The sequence below is a fragment of the Rhinatrema bivittatum genome, chromosome 9 (genome assembly GCF_901001135.1).
Source record: "Rhinatrema bivittatum chromosome 9, aRhiBiv1.1, whole genome shotgun sequence".
Classification (NCBI taxonomy): domain Eukaryota; kingdom Metazoa; phylum Chordata; class Amphibia; order Gymnophiona; family Rhinatrematidae; genus Rhinatrema; species Rhinatrema bivittatum.
In genome coordinates, this window is record NC_042623.1 from 230,376,844 (window position 1) to 230,391,797 (window position 14,954).

A 14,954-nucleotide genomic window follows, 5' to 3' on the forward strand; every position below is an offset into this window, starting at 1 on the left:
GGCTTGATCCCCCAGTGTCTCCTCGCACTGGATGCACAGGGCGTCGGCCTCTTCGTGTTGTGCGGCTCTGATGTGGCAAGCTGGGCAGAGGCCCTGAACCTTGAGTTCTTTTTCTGGTGGTGCCATCGATATAGACACATACAATCTCGTGCGTCGAATATGTGCGTGTGGACGTGTGTGCGCGCTGATGAGCGCACAAGTCGCAGTTGTGCGCCTGGCCTAGTAAGCGCAAGTTGTGCATGCAGCACTTCAGCGTGTAACGTTGTGCGCACAAGTAATGTTGTGCGCACGACTCGCCCTACGAGCACGGAATGAGATGGTGGTCAGGGCAGCGAACAGGCCAAAATGGCGATGGCAACCACACGGGCAATATGGTGACCACTTCGGAGAGTCCCCACATGGGAAAGCCCTTGGCTCTAACCGGGGTCGAGCCCTGTTGGGGCGGATCAACCCGGTGGCACTGGTCCCGGCTGGTGACCTGTGCGACTCCTCGAGCTTCAGAGACCGGAGTCTTTAAACAAGATTTCTACCTTACCTTGTCTTCGGCGCTTCCCGGTTTCGTTCCGGGCGGTGTCCGGCTGCGGGGGGAGAGGGCAAATACCTTCACCGCCGCGCTCGTGGTTGCACCCGCTGCCTCTCAGCCGCGCCCGAGATCGGGGGCTAGGTCCCCGCCAAAGGTCAGCCGCCGGACCGAGGCTCACCTCCAAGGGACCACGGAAATCACCTCAGGAATTCTCAACTGGGGGAGGGACCTGAGGGTGTCACCGCAGGAGAGCGGGGCTCGTCGTTGAGGTAAGTTTTCTTCTTATTTTGGGTTTTCTCCGTTAAATTTTGCTCTAAAACTGTGAGAGTGTGCAGATAGTCCCTAACTGCTATGGAGATGGAAAATACTGAAGAGCTGCACTTCCTGCAGGGGTATATATACTAGGGCTGACGTCAGATTGAAATCTGATCCGTCTCCAACTGCTATCAGGAGTACACTATACCCATTGGTCCCGAGTCCATCTGCTACATGCTAGGAAATTGATTTTGAACAGAGTCTCCATCTTATTGAGGCGAGCCTGCCTACCCGGAGTCATCTGGCCAAAACCTGGGCAGTTAGACATGTCGTGTGATGAGCCGAGGCACAGCACATAGACATCGTGTGGGTCGGTAATAGACATGGTTCGGGGGCACTCCGGACATTTTTGGAAACCTGTTGCCATAATGGCAGAGGTTGAGGTCCAAAATAGTCGATGGGCTGCGGACACCGAAAAAGGTGGGGGCAGGAATCGACCGGGAATAATGAATTTACTCACCAAACGATGGAAAAACATTATCCCGATGGGAGATCCCTATGAGGGAATGCTTTGGGGTTTTTTTGGTTTGTTTTTTTTTAAGTAAAATATTAATGTTTTCCGTGAGGAAAATTGTGTGAGAAATTCTCACAAAGCTCCTAACCGTGAGGCAAACTGCAGCGTGGAAAAAAAAAGAGACTGAAGGGAGACCCCTGTGGCTGCAGGGATCATGGCATGCTGGGCATGCTCAGTGTGCCAGTCAAAAGTTCTAGAAACTTTCACAGAAAAGTTTTCCGTGATAGGGCTCCGTCCAGTGAAGTCACCCACATGTGAGGACTACCATCCTGCTTGTCCTGGGAGAAAAAACAGTCCTCATATTCACCATCACAGGTGACACCGAAGGAGGAGGTCAAAAACCGAATGGGCATGGAAAGAAGAGACCTACACTAATAGCCTGTGATATTTTATTCTGTACTAGCGGTACCCGGCCACGCGTTGCAGTGGCAGAGTCAGGTTCTTTACCCTCCCTCCCCCTTCCCCTTGCTCATTTACCTCAGTCACTCATCCTCCTCCCCCTTGGTCAGTCACCCCCCCCTTCCCTCCCCTGTCCCCACTCCAACTCTCTCCCCTCACACTCACCTCTCCCCTCATTCTCCCTCCCCTGAAATGATTACTTTCTTAGGTAAGAGGACCCAGACTGTAAGAAGCAGCTAGGATGCCGATTGAGAAAAAAACACCGAAATAGAAATTGGTGGTGGTAAACGTGGTCCGTCAGTGGGAGGTTGTGCGTGTTCTTTATCACAATAGGGGAGTGCCTAACCAAGTTAGCATTCTCTATTTAGTTAATTGTTTTGTAGAGGGCTAATTAGGTGCCTTTCCAAGATCAGCGACGTTTTGTGTTTGTGTTTGTGTGTGCCCTCCGTCTTTCCACCCCAAAAGAACCCTACCATAAACGCAGAGTTTAAATACGCACCCCACACCCCCACCCCAGCGAAATACAGTAACCCACCCTCCCACCCCCCGCGAGAGTTGCATAATGACCGAAACACCCCCTCCCCCCCCCATGAACACGCGCGCAAGAAAATAATTAAGGCCCCCCACCGTGCAGCCCCCCGGATACCTGTGCAAACAGTCAGTCGGTGGAGCGGGTGTTCGGTTTGGGATCGAAGTCTTGGGTTCGGGCCGTCGGCTGCTAGCTATGAAAATGGCTCCGACGGCCCTTTGACCTGACTATGTCACTGTGGAGGAGTAATGGGAGCGCTAGGTTCCCTGACATAGTAAGGGCAAAGGTCCGCTGGCTGCCAGTCCTGAAAATGGCGTCGACAGGCCGTCGCCCTTACTATGTCACATGGGCTACTGCCGCCATTGTTGTCTCCGAGTGGTATAGTAAGGGAAAGGGCCGTCGGCGCCATTTTGATTGCTGGCAGCCGACGGCCGTAGTGTACGCGATGTGTCCCGGACCGTTCTTGGCCCCCCACTGGAGCAGCGCGGACCTGTTTCCGCTTGTGTGTGAGTTCGGAGGGTGTGGGAATTGCCAACATGTGACATGTGCGTGGCCCCCCGGTGTAGCAGCCTGGAATTTGGTGCGTTTTGGTGTGTTTTGGCAGGGTGTGTGAAGTAAGTCCAATTGGCATGTGTGTGTGTGGGGGGGTGTGAGGAGTGTGGATTTCTGTGTGTTCGGAGGGTGTGTGAATTAAATGCATTTGTCATGTGTGTGGGGGGGTGTGAGTGTTTGTGAAAGGTGTAAGAGGATGCGCTGACGTCCGATGTCCACCAGATGTCGCTGTTTTGTTGAACCAATTTTTAAACCTTTTTTACCTGTCACAGGTGTGACATATATGTAATGTAAGTACAGAAGAACCTTCCCGTAAGCGAAAGGAAGGTTGTGTCCAAATTTGAAAGCAATTGGTGCAGTGGTTTCTGAGATTAGCGATTTTATACAAACTATTTAACATTTTTATTTATATAGATTTGGATGTCAATTGTCATTAATCAATAGTGGCCTTGTAAACCGCCCCCCCCCCCCACCCCCCCACACACACAAACCAGTGTCTCTCAAGTATAACAAAACATTTTTAAATTTACCAATGAGACCTAAAAGGAAGCAATACTGTCATTTTTCTGATCTGATTGTATTTGACGTTTTTGATTATAATTTACTTTGCAAGATGCACTGACCCAATAAAGGGTCCTTTATATGCATGAATCTGACAGATTTTTTTTTAAACTAGGAAATTATATTGACTGTTAATAAAACTTTAAAGTTCAATATGCTGGTTGAGAACCACAAAACAATCTAAATGAATACTAACTACTCTTGCAAAAATCAGAACTTGATACTATAAATGTGTACATATTCATATGACTAAAAAAATTAAAATGCTGAAATGACAATTTTACCTCCTTAACAAGAAGCTTAAAAATGGAAGGCACTTTCACATCAATCTCATTTACTCCAAAGAACAATTTTCTGTATTGAGGAAGACAAAAATGTTAAGGTTAGTCCTTACTTTTCAACTGCTGTAAATTACATTTAATTCTACAGTATTATGGACACAAAAAATCATTTTCACTTCAGGACAGACAATGCTACTGTGAATTGTAATATTTCTTTATAGGATACAACACAAAGGAAACCTACCAACTTGATAAAATAGCAGAATCTGTAGTATTAAGACTTGAAACTGACAAGGGAGTTATGTTTTTGGTTCCTTATATGCTCTGTGATATCAAGCAGCTAATAGCAAATGGATTTCTCTTCAATGTCCTCAATTAGTTTTATGTAACATGTTGTTATAATCTGTAAACCGGAGTGAAGGCTACTCTGCTCTACCTCGGTATATAAAAAATGCTAAATAAATAAAATAAAAATAAATTTAAACATGGAAGATCTTGAAACAGCTTACATTAGTCAGAAATTCTTCCAGTCAAACTATACATTTCCAGTTAGTATAAATAAGTTAGGGGTAAAACAAAAACCTTTTGAAACGTATCTAGGAATGCTAACATGGATAAATTACTGATCTTCAAACCTGTGATGTCACCAGAATCAACAGATAGATTTAAATGCTTTGCTACTGTTTAAACAGCTCCAAAACAGCAATCCCACATAGACATTAGACATGAAATTCCAGAAATAGAAAGGTAAACATTACCTGTAATCATGCACCTCTCTGCTTAATCCTTTACTGAGCTCATCATGTACTGAACAACAAGAGATTCCCTCATCCAGTCCCCTAAATAAACAGAAAGCTTTAAATTAAACAATTTGCTGGCAGTCTAAACTCAAATAGTTTTCCAGGAGTTGGGACTAATTAGCTCTGAATACAGTGCAGGAGACATCTGGCACCACCTCCAATATGACAACAAAAATCTCTCTCAATTTAAAAATTCCATGTACTGGTCTGTGGATTCATGCTAAAAAGAATAATGTGACCAAAACATCTTGAACACAGTTCTACAACCTAGAAACCTGCTCCTAGTTACAAACACCTCCATCCATGTGAGAGAGTCAGGATCTAGAAGATTCCAAATAACCCAAAATGGAAAGACCCAGAAAAACAAGAACTGTAGATATTTATTTGTCACATTCTCTATTATCATTTGACAATCCATTTCGGGTTTTGATTGTAATATGTTGTTTATGTACCACAGTGACGGCTGTGATTACTTGATTATTGTTTAATGTACATTAATAAACACTAAATTGAAAGAAAAAAAAAAGTGAACATTACACCTACGACAGAAGACTGTGTTGTGTCTTATGGGCAATCTTGAAACAGGAAATGTGATTACAATCTCAATTTAGTTTCAATCTGCTTTTATTTAGGGCTTCTGAGCAGAGAACCAACACCATCATTAGCTAAACACAATACCCACCTTTTCACAATCATCATCGTGCTCTGCATTCAAAAAGTTTGTTTAGATATCCTTGTGGCAGTGTTGTCATGCTTGCAAGTCCTCTCTTGATCTACAAGTTTTCTTTTATTGTCATTATTGTAGAGATGCAGATTTATGCTTACTTATTAATTACACGATGTAATCATATTGTTTGGAAGGGTGAATAAGTAAATATTTTTAAATTGCATCTCCCTCTCATCCATGTTAACTATAAAGAATTTTTTTCTCATGAAAAGTTAAGTATTTCAATCCAGTTATAGTATGTACTCCTTCCCATGATATGATTTTAGTAAGTTATTATTGTTATTATGGTTTCTCTCCACTCTCTCCTCAACTTCGTTACTTTATCGCTCCCTCAGTCTTTACTCGCGCCCAGCCCACCTCTTCCTCCATTTTCTTGCCTGCTCTCCTCTCCCCGTTCCTCATTCAATGTAACTTTCCTCTCTTTTAGTTAATTGTAAACCGGTGTGATGTGTTCTACGAATGTCGGTATATTAAAAGTTCATTCATAAATAAATAAACAAACAAACAAACTTCTGGTAATTTCTTATAAACCTCCAACTACCTTCCATACAGGCCGATACAGTACAGTGCACTCTGGCGGAGTGCACTGTTAACCCGAGGTTGGACACGCGTTTTCGACACGCTAGCTTTACCCCTTACTCAGTAAGGGGTAATAGCGCGTCGTAAACATGCGTCCAACCCCCCCAAAACTAATAGGGCCCACAACATGCAAATGCATGTTGATGGCCCTATTAGTTATTCCCGTGCGATTCAGAAAGTAAAATGTGCAGCCAAGCCGCACATTTTACTTTCAGAAATTAGCGCCTATCCAAAGATAGGCATTAATTTCTCTTGGCTCCGGGAAGGTATACAGTAAAACTGCTTTTCTGTACACCCTCCAACTTAATATCATAGCGATATTAAGTTGGAGGTCCCAAAAGTAAAAAATAATTAATAAAAAAATTTAAAAATTTTAAATCAGCCCGCGGCTCGCGGATTGAGAACCGGATGCTCAATTTTGCCGGTGTCCAGTTTCTGAACCCGTTGCTGTCAGCGGGCTTGAGAACAGACACTGGCAAAATCGAGCGTCAGCTGTCAAACCCACTGACATCCGCCGCTCCTGTCAAAAAGGAGGTCCTAGGGACGCGCTAGTGTCCCTAGCGCCTCCTTTTACCGCAGGCCCTAATTAGCATAATTTTATTTACTGTATCGCGAGCACAGGACACTGGCCTGTGCGCGCGCCGGGAGAGGGGGCACTCGCCCGCTCTCTCGCGTTTCTTTCTGTATCGGCCTGATAGTTGGGTCATGGGTCTCAGGCATGAGACAAGGACAAAATGAACTGTTCAGTGAGGGCAAAGCATTTAAAAGACTAGCACAATTAAAAATAAATCAAGCAATGGGACTAGATGGGGCATGACTTGGAAGGTAGTGTATGCATCCCATACCCAATTCTGTTCAATTTGTCCACAGAAACAAGAGTCTGGAGAAGAGTGGATAAAGTACCGCTCATTAACGTGAGAATGAGGAAATGGAAAACCACTGATCTGTTAATCTGACATCAGGAAATGCTACTGAAGAATGCAATAACTTCAAGACAATGGATAATTGGATCCTAAGCAACATTGTCCCCAAAGAAAAGCTCTCATTAAACAAAACGTAACAAGCTGTGAGGAGGTGAGCAGAGTAATGGCTCACCGATGTTGTAGATGTGGCTCTTCTGGATTTCAGTAACACCCTGAACACTGGTACAGAGGAAGGAGGAATCAAAATTGACAGAACTCTTAACATGTTTTGGACAAACACAATAGTCCTCAAAGGCAGGACATCTGTGTGCGTGCGGGAGGGGGGTCAGAACAAAGAAGATCAATGAACAGATAAATATGGACAGACTGAGAGAACCAAGTGACCCTTATCTTCTGATCCCTTCTAGGCTTCTGAATCATGAGAGCAGCTTGTGGTTTTCCATTTAATCATAGTAAGATTGTAAAAAAGAGGAAGACAGAAAACAATACCTCGAAAAGCTAAGAAACTGGGAAAGTAGCAAAGAGAGCAAAAATGCAAATGGAATAAAATATAGCTAATATAGTTAGTGACAAGAGAAAATGCAGAAGTGGCCCTGTGAGACTCAGGTCAAGGAGAGGAATACATAGAGGCTGACTTGGAAAGAGCAGAACTGCTTAACAAATATTTCTGTTCAGAATTCTGAGGAAGGGCCAGGAATAGGAGCACAGAAAATGGACATAAATAGGACTGGAAGAGAAGTAAACCTCAATTTTCAGAAGACTGCGTTTGTGATTAGCTAACTAAATTAAAAATAAAACAATGGGTCTGGAGAGGAATCCTCTGAGGGTATGAAGAGCACAGAGAGGCCTTTTCAATGCCTTTTTTTTTTATATACAAACATCACTTGACAGACAGACATGATACAATCTATCAAGTGCATAACTTATCCAAAACAGTGAGTTTGTCAAAGAACAATTCAAAAATTGTTGGGAACATTACCCCAAATAGATATAGTCCCCCACCCCCACAAAGAAAATTGCAAATTCCATCCTAATACCTATAATACAAAATGATAAGCCCTACAGAAACCCTCCTGTCTGGTCCAGTCAGGCCCGGAAGGAATACGGATGGAGTACTAAGATCTCATAACCGCCTATCACCCCCACCCCCCAAACCCAATCAAATGCAAACGGGAACAGAGAGTTTAAAAGAAAGCCATACATTCTATAGATGGTTTAAATGTAAGCTCCTAGCTCTACTAGAGAGACTCTGAATATATTTGTCCCAGATATTTAGAAACTTCCTCTTGGCAGCAGGGGAAGCAGCAGCAGCCAAAGATTCCATATGCGCCATGCTATGAAGTGCATTCCTCGATTGCCAAAAAGATAGGGGATCTCTCTCCCACCATTGCAACAAAATAGACAGTTTCCCCTGTGTCAAAGCTTTGTGTAACAAAAATATATCTCCCTCCTTCTGCAGGTTAGCAGGAAATCCTATCCCAAATAAGACAATCTCAATAGCCATGATGGTCAAAATCTCTCCCAGGTACTTTAAAACTTTTGTCCAAAATTTATAGACAAATGGACAATTCCAAAACATATGAGTGAAAGTTCCTATTCTTTCAGGACACTTCGGACAAGCCCCAGAAATTTCAAGCCCAGACTTATGAGTCATGGTTGGGGAGATATAAGGTCCATGAAAGAATTTGAACTGCAATTCCCGGAGATACACATTAGAAGAAATCAATTTCAAGGCTGAAAACTAGAAAGCAAGTCTCCTTGAGAAAAAGAACAATTACAATCTAGTCTCCAAGTCTCCCAAAGCGGCTTGATCCAGGTATTCTGCCTCAATTTTTGTAGACCTTTAAGAAGGTTCGCAAACGAAAGCTTGGAATGCTCGACCTGGAAAAAGTTATCTATCACATCTGCCTTTGACATGTCCAAAGCCTCCCTAGTTAGAAAGCAAACATAATGTCATAATTGTAGGTAAGAAAAGAGATCAGTGTCCTGCAAAGTGAATTGATCCCTCAACTGGTGAAAAGAAAGTAATGCTCCATCCTTAGCCAGGACTTGATACAGAATAGGAATGCCTAGCCATTTCCAATGAAGAAAACCCACGACTGAGACCCTGGGGAGAAGTCTAGATTTCCCTGTATTGGATAACGTGGAGAACAAGTGCTAGAGAAATGCAGAAGCAAAGCAAGCCTCTTTCGTGCCCGACGCAATGGTGCAATCAAAATATTGCTAGGCAACCCCGAGGGTAGGGTACCAAGAGTGGCATGCAATACATATCGCAAGTCAACTACAGAAGTCAAGAGTTTATCAAACTCAATATCTGTGTAAGTGGAGTCACCATTATATCCAAGTCCTAGACTATACGCAAAAGACTTGCTAGATTATACAACTCCATATCAGGGAGGCAGAGCCCTCCTTTAGCCCAAACTAAGCACAGCTTCTGAAGTGCAATTCTCAGCTTTTTGCCCACCCAGATTAAATTTAATAAAAGCTGGTTTAAAGTCATAAGATCTTTATGGCGAAGGCAGCATCAGTAGTATATACAACCAATGAGGGAATAAGACCATATTAAACAAATTGATCCGACCTACTAGAGACAGCAGCAGAGGCCACCACATCAACAGTTTTGATCTAGTGCAATCCAGCAAGGGTGATATATTAATTGAGTCAAATCCAAACCAATCTGTACTCCCAAATACTTATAAGTACCCAGGGCCCATTTCAGAGGGAATAATCCCTGCCAAGTTAGCCAAGTGCTATCAGGATATACAAGAGCTTCCGACTTTTTATTCAGTCTAAATCCAGAAGAGACCTCATAGTCCTCAATTTGAAGCAATTGGTTAAGCAAAGTGACTGGATCTGTTAAAAACACTAACAAATCATCAGCAAAAGCAGAGTATATAAAGGTGGTCGTATTCAAGGGAAACCCCTTTCACCTCTGGGGCTTGTTGAATGGCCAGTAGTAAAGGTACCAATGCTAAAAGAAATAACCGGGACAAGGGGCACCCCTGCCAAGTTCCCCTACCTACAGAAAAGATGCAAGAACTTCTGTCGTTAGCCATAACCTCTGCCACAGGATCTGCAAAGAGCAACTGTAGCCCATTTCTGAAAGAACCTTCCAAGTTCATCTAAGTTAAAGGGGCAAACAGATACTGCCACTCCACTCTATCGAAGGCTTTTTCAGTATCAAAGCTGACCACCATGAAAGGGATGTTAGCCTTGCTACTCCTAGCAATAGCCATTAACAACTTTCAAACATTCACTATGGCATGTCTACACCTCACACACCCAACCTGTCCAGGGGCAATAAGATCTGGCAAGATAAAGGCTAGGTGATCTGCCATGATCTTAGCAAGCAGCTTCTGGTCAAAGTTTATCAGGGATATTGGGCAGTATGAGGAAACCAAAGTGGGATCTCGTCCCGGCTTAGGAAGGACAGTAATTACAGCTTTATTCACATGTTGGGGGGGGGGGGGGGTATTGACCCTCAAAAGTTGAACATAACAGAGTCGACAACTGATCCGCCAAGATTTTATAAAATTCAGTGGACATTCCATCCGGGCCTGGGGCCTTTAAGGCTTTGGTGGAACGGAGACCCAAAACCACTTCTTCAGGGCTAAGTGGTCTATTCAATCTTTGCAGATGGCAATCCGTAAAGGAACGCAAGGTTAATTTTCTCAAAAATTCTTGGCACCTAGCACTGTCAAACCCCTCGGATGTGTAAAGCGCAGCATAGTAATGTTCAAAAGTAGTCAAAATGGACCAAGTAGTGCTGAGTACTCTCCACTCTGGACTCTTTGAATGGGATATATACCTAGGCCCAGCAGAAGATTTAATCAGTATAGATATGAGCTTCCCTGCTTTTTCCACTATGCTGATACAACTGAAACTTGTAATAAAAATGTAGAGATTACTTACCTGATAATCTCGTTTTCCTTAGTGTATGCAGATGGACTCAAAACAAATGGGTATAGTGTGCTCGTGCTAGCAGTTGGAGACGGATCTGACGTCAGCACGGGTACATATACCCCCACAGGAAGTGCCGCAAATCAGTAATCTTCCTTGCAAAAGCTGTAGCTGACCGATCGAGTAAATGAACAGGATTACCCTGACCGATTGATAGTAGCTGGAGACCGCCAGCGTTCACAACCGGAAGGCGTCGACACCCGGCAGGGTGGATGGACTATTATAAGAAAACATGGCTTACCATAAGTCGGTGAATCCCCATGTATGCCGGCAGCCGGGCGGGATGCTGAGCCCATCTGCATACACTAAGGAAAACGAGATTATCAGGTAAGTAATCTCTACATTTCCTAGCGTGTAGCAGACGGACTCAAAACAAATGGGATGTACAAAAGCTACTCCCGGACTGGGCGGGAGGCTGCCCGAGGACCGTTTAGGATTGCCCTCGCAAATGCTGTATCCTCCCTGGCCTGGACGTCCAGACGGTAGAATCTGGAGAAGGTATGGAGGGAGGACCACGTCGCCGCTTTACATATCTCTGCAGGCGACAGCAGCTTAGCTTCTGCCCAAGAGGCCGATTGTGCTCTGGTAGAATGAGCTTTGACCTGTAGAGGCGGTGGTTTTCCCGCCTCTATGTAGGCTGCCTTGATAACTTCTTTAATCCAGTGGGCGATGGTTGGCCGTGAGGCCGCTTCCCCTAGCTTCTTCCCGCTGTGCAGGACGTACTGCTTCTGACATTTCCAGGTATCTGGACAGCAGTCTGCCGATGTCGAGATGGCGTAGCATTCGACCTTCCTCCGACTTCTTCAAACCTTCCGTGGTAGGCAAGGATATGGTTTGGTTGAGGTGAAAGTGTGAGACCACTTTGGGTAAAAAGGATGGAACTGTACGAAGATGGATAGCCTCTGGAGTGATTCTGAGAAATGGATCACGACAGGAAAGTGCTTGTAGCTCTGAGATGCGGCGTGCTGAACACACAGCCAGCAAGAACACCATCTTCAAGGTTAACAAACGGAGGGACAGGCCTCGAAGGGGCCTGAAGGCTGATCCCGCCAAAAATTCCAATACTAGGTTGAGATTCCACAAGGGCACTGGCCACTTCAGTGGCGGGCGAATGTGTTTGACTCCTTTCAGGAAACGTGAGACGTCTGGGTGTTTGGCAATGGTGTTGCCGTCACTCCTGGGACCGTAGCAAGACAGCGCTGCTACCTGAACCTTGATGGAGCTGAGGGACAGACCCTTCTGAAGTCCATCTTTTAGGAAGTCCAAAATGATAGGAATCGTAGCGGCATGCGAATTGGTGCCGTGAGAGTCGCACCAGGCTTCAAAGACTCTCCAAATCCTGATATATGTTAGGGATGTGGAGAACTTGCATGCTCAACTATCCCTTTTTCTTCAGTCGAGCCCTCTCAACGGCCAGACCGTAAGAGAGAATTGAGCCGGATCCTCGTGGAGGATGGGACCTTGCCGCAGCGGGTAGAGGGTTTCCTGCCAGTAGTCTTCTCATGTCTGCGTACCAGGGTCTTCTTGGCCAGTCCGGGGCCACTAGAAGAACTAGGCCTCTGTGTCGCTGAATCCTGTGTACAATGGCGCCGAGCAGGGGCCATGGAGGAAAGGCGTATAACAGGATCCCCTGAGGCCACGGCTGTACCAGGGCATCGATCCCCTGCGGCTGAAATATCTGGGTACTTGAGCGTTGGACCTGTCCGCTAAGAGGTCCATGGCTGGCGTCCCCCACTGATCCACAATTATCTGAAAGGCTGTGGGTGACAGCTGCCACTCCCCCGGGTTTAGGCTTTCTCTGCTGAGGAAGTCTGCCGTCATGTTGTCCTTCCCGGCAATGTGGACGGCGGAGATGTCCTGGAGATTTGCTTCTGCCCAAATCATCAGGGGAGTTATTTCCAGGGATACCTGTTGGCTTCTGGTTCCGCCCTGACGATTGATGTATGCCACCGTGGTGGCATTGTCTGACATCACTCTGACCCCTCTGTCGCGAAGTCTGTGGGCAAATCGCAGGCATGCTAGCCTGACTGCCCGTGCCTCTAGTCGGTTGATGTTCCACCTCGTCTCTTCTCTGGTCCACCGCCCTTGGGCGGTGAGTTCCTCGCAGTGTGCTCCCCATCCGTTCAGGCTGGCATCTGTGGTGAGCAGAATCCAGGTTGGGGAGGACATGCTTGACCCCCGGCTCATGTGGCCGGGCTGCAACCACCACCGTAGCTGATACCGCACTCTGCCCGGTAGAGGTAGGGGTACGGTGTAGTTCTGTGATCATGGGCTCCATCGAGATAGAAGGGTGCGTTGCAACGGTCTCATATGAGCCCGCGCCCAGGGCACCACTTCCAGAGTGGATGCCATGAGGCCGAGGACCTGTAGGTAATCTCGAGCTGTGGGCCGGCTGGCGCTCAGCAGGGCCTGCAGATGACTCTGGAGTTTTGATTTTCTCTTGGAGGTCAGGCTGACCTTGTCTTCTCGGGTGTCGAATTGGACCCCTAGGTATTCCAGCGACTGGGACGGCTGTAGGGAGCTCTTGTTTATGTTGACTACCCATCCAAGGCTTTCCAGAAGAGCTATAACTCTGTTGGTTGCCCGGTGGCTCTCCTCCGGTGACTTCGCCCTGATCAGCCAATCGTCCAGGTAGGGGTGGACGAGAATTCCTTCCTTCCTGAGTGCCACCGCCACTACTACTATGACCTTGGTAAAGATCCGTGGCGCGGTGGCTAACCCGAAGGGTAAAGCTCGGAACTGGAAGTGTTGATTCAGGACTTTGAAGCGTAAATAGCGCTGGTGATCCCGATGGATTGGGATATGCAGGTAGGCTTCCGACAGATCTAGGGAGGTGAGAAACTCCCCTGTCTGTACCGAATTCTTGACCGACCATAGAGTTTCCATGCGAAAGCTGGGGACCCGGAGGTGTCGGTTGACTGACTTGAGGTCCAGGACGGGCCTGAAAGTGCCCTCCTTCTTGGGTACTATGAAATAAATGGAATAATGCCCAGAATTTACCTCTCCCGCAGGTACTGGGATTATGGCTTTTAGGGCCAGGAGCCTCTGTAAGGTCACTTCTAGTGCCGCTGCCTTGAGCGGTGAAACGGAGATTCCACAAACTTGCTCGGCGGAAGCCGAAGAAAATCCAGGTAATATCCTTCTCGGATGATGGCGAGGACCCACTGGTCCGAAGTGATCTCGACCCACCTGCGGTAGAAGAGGGTTAGCCTGCCCCCTATGGCTGCTACCCCCGGATGGGTTGGCTGATTGTCATTGTGGGTTGCGGCCGGGGCCGGAACCCGAGCCGGTTCTCTTCTTGTTGTGCTTAGTCCGAAAGGACTGGTTCCTGGCCTGGGAACGAGGAGCTCGATAGCGAGTCCTGTAAGGGTTGAAGCGCTGAGAATTTCTACCTCTAGATGGTCTAGAAGAGGAACGCTGGCTCCTCCTCGCCCTGTCTTCTGGTAGACGGGGTAATGGAGAGGCACCCCATTTAGTAGCCCAGTTCTTGAGATCGCTGCCGAACAGTAAAGAACCCTTAAAGGGCATTCTTGTGAGTCGTGTTTTGGAGGACGAGTCGGCCGCCCAATTACGTAGCCAAAGCTGCCTCCTGGCTGCCACTGAGGAGGACACTCCCTTGGCTGCCGTACGGACGAGGTCGGAGGCTGCGTCAGTGAGAAATGCGAGAGCTGATTCCATGTCTGCTCCCTGGGTGTTGTTTCTCGCCTGTGATAAACAGGAACGCGTCACCATGGTGCAGCAGGTCGCGATTCGTAGGGACATGGCTGCTACCTCAAAAGCTTGTTTCAGAATGGTGTCCATTTATTTATTTATTTATTTATTTATTTTTAATTTTTATATACCGGAATTCCTGTATGCAATACAAATCAATCCGGTTTACAAGTAACAAAAAGGTTGCCCTGGTCTGGGAGGTTAGACCGGGGTTTTTTACATAGAACATCGGGGTTTTTTTTACATAGAACATTGAACAATAACAATCAACCAATGAACATTATTACAAGGAACAATGAAAGTATCAATAATATTTAACAAATAATAAATAACCTTGTTCGTGTTTTGAATAGTATGTGTGTGTTCCCCTTTTTACAATGGACTTTAGTAGCGTATATCGACTGCAGTAAACGGTTATATAATATGTCCTCTGTTAAATGACTGTTAAATAGGCATTGCGAATAAGCAAGTACGTGTCTCGACCACCCCTACCCCTCTTTCCACAAGTTTGCTAGTTTTTGCTCTGTTTCTGAGCTTATGTTAAACACTGTTCCTTGTAAAGGCTTTGCCTATATATCCA

At 46.0% G+C, this 14,954-nt stretch overlaps 1 protein-coding gene across 8 annotated transcripts in view; it reads right to left on the minus strand.

Moving 5' to 3' along the window:
- The window catches only part of ATP13A3 (ATPase 13A3), a 535,999-nt gene that overhangs the window by 385,275 nt on the left and 135,770 nt on the right, over positions 1-14,954 (minus strand). For all 8 annotated transcript variants that reach the window (XM_029615360.1, XM_029615358.1, XM_029615363.1 and 5 more), the window contains 2 exons: positions 4,433-4,513; positions 3,678-3,747 (listed from right to left, as the gene is read on the minus strand). In XM_029615360.1, the coding sequence (XP_029471220.1) occupies positions 3,678-3,747; positions 4,433-4,513 (151 nt within the window). The remainder of the gene's footprint in view (positions 1-3,677; positions 3,748-4,432; positions 4,514-14,954) is intronic.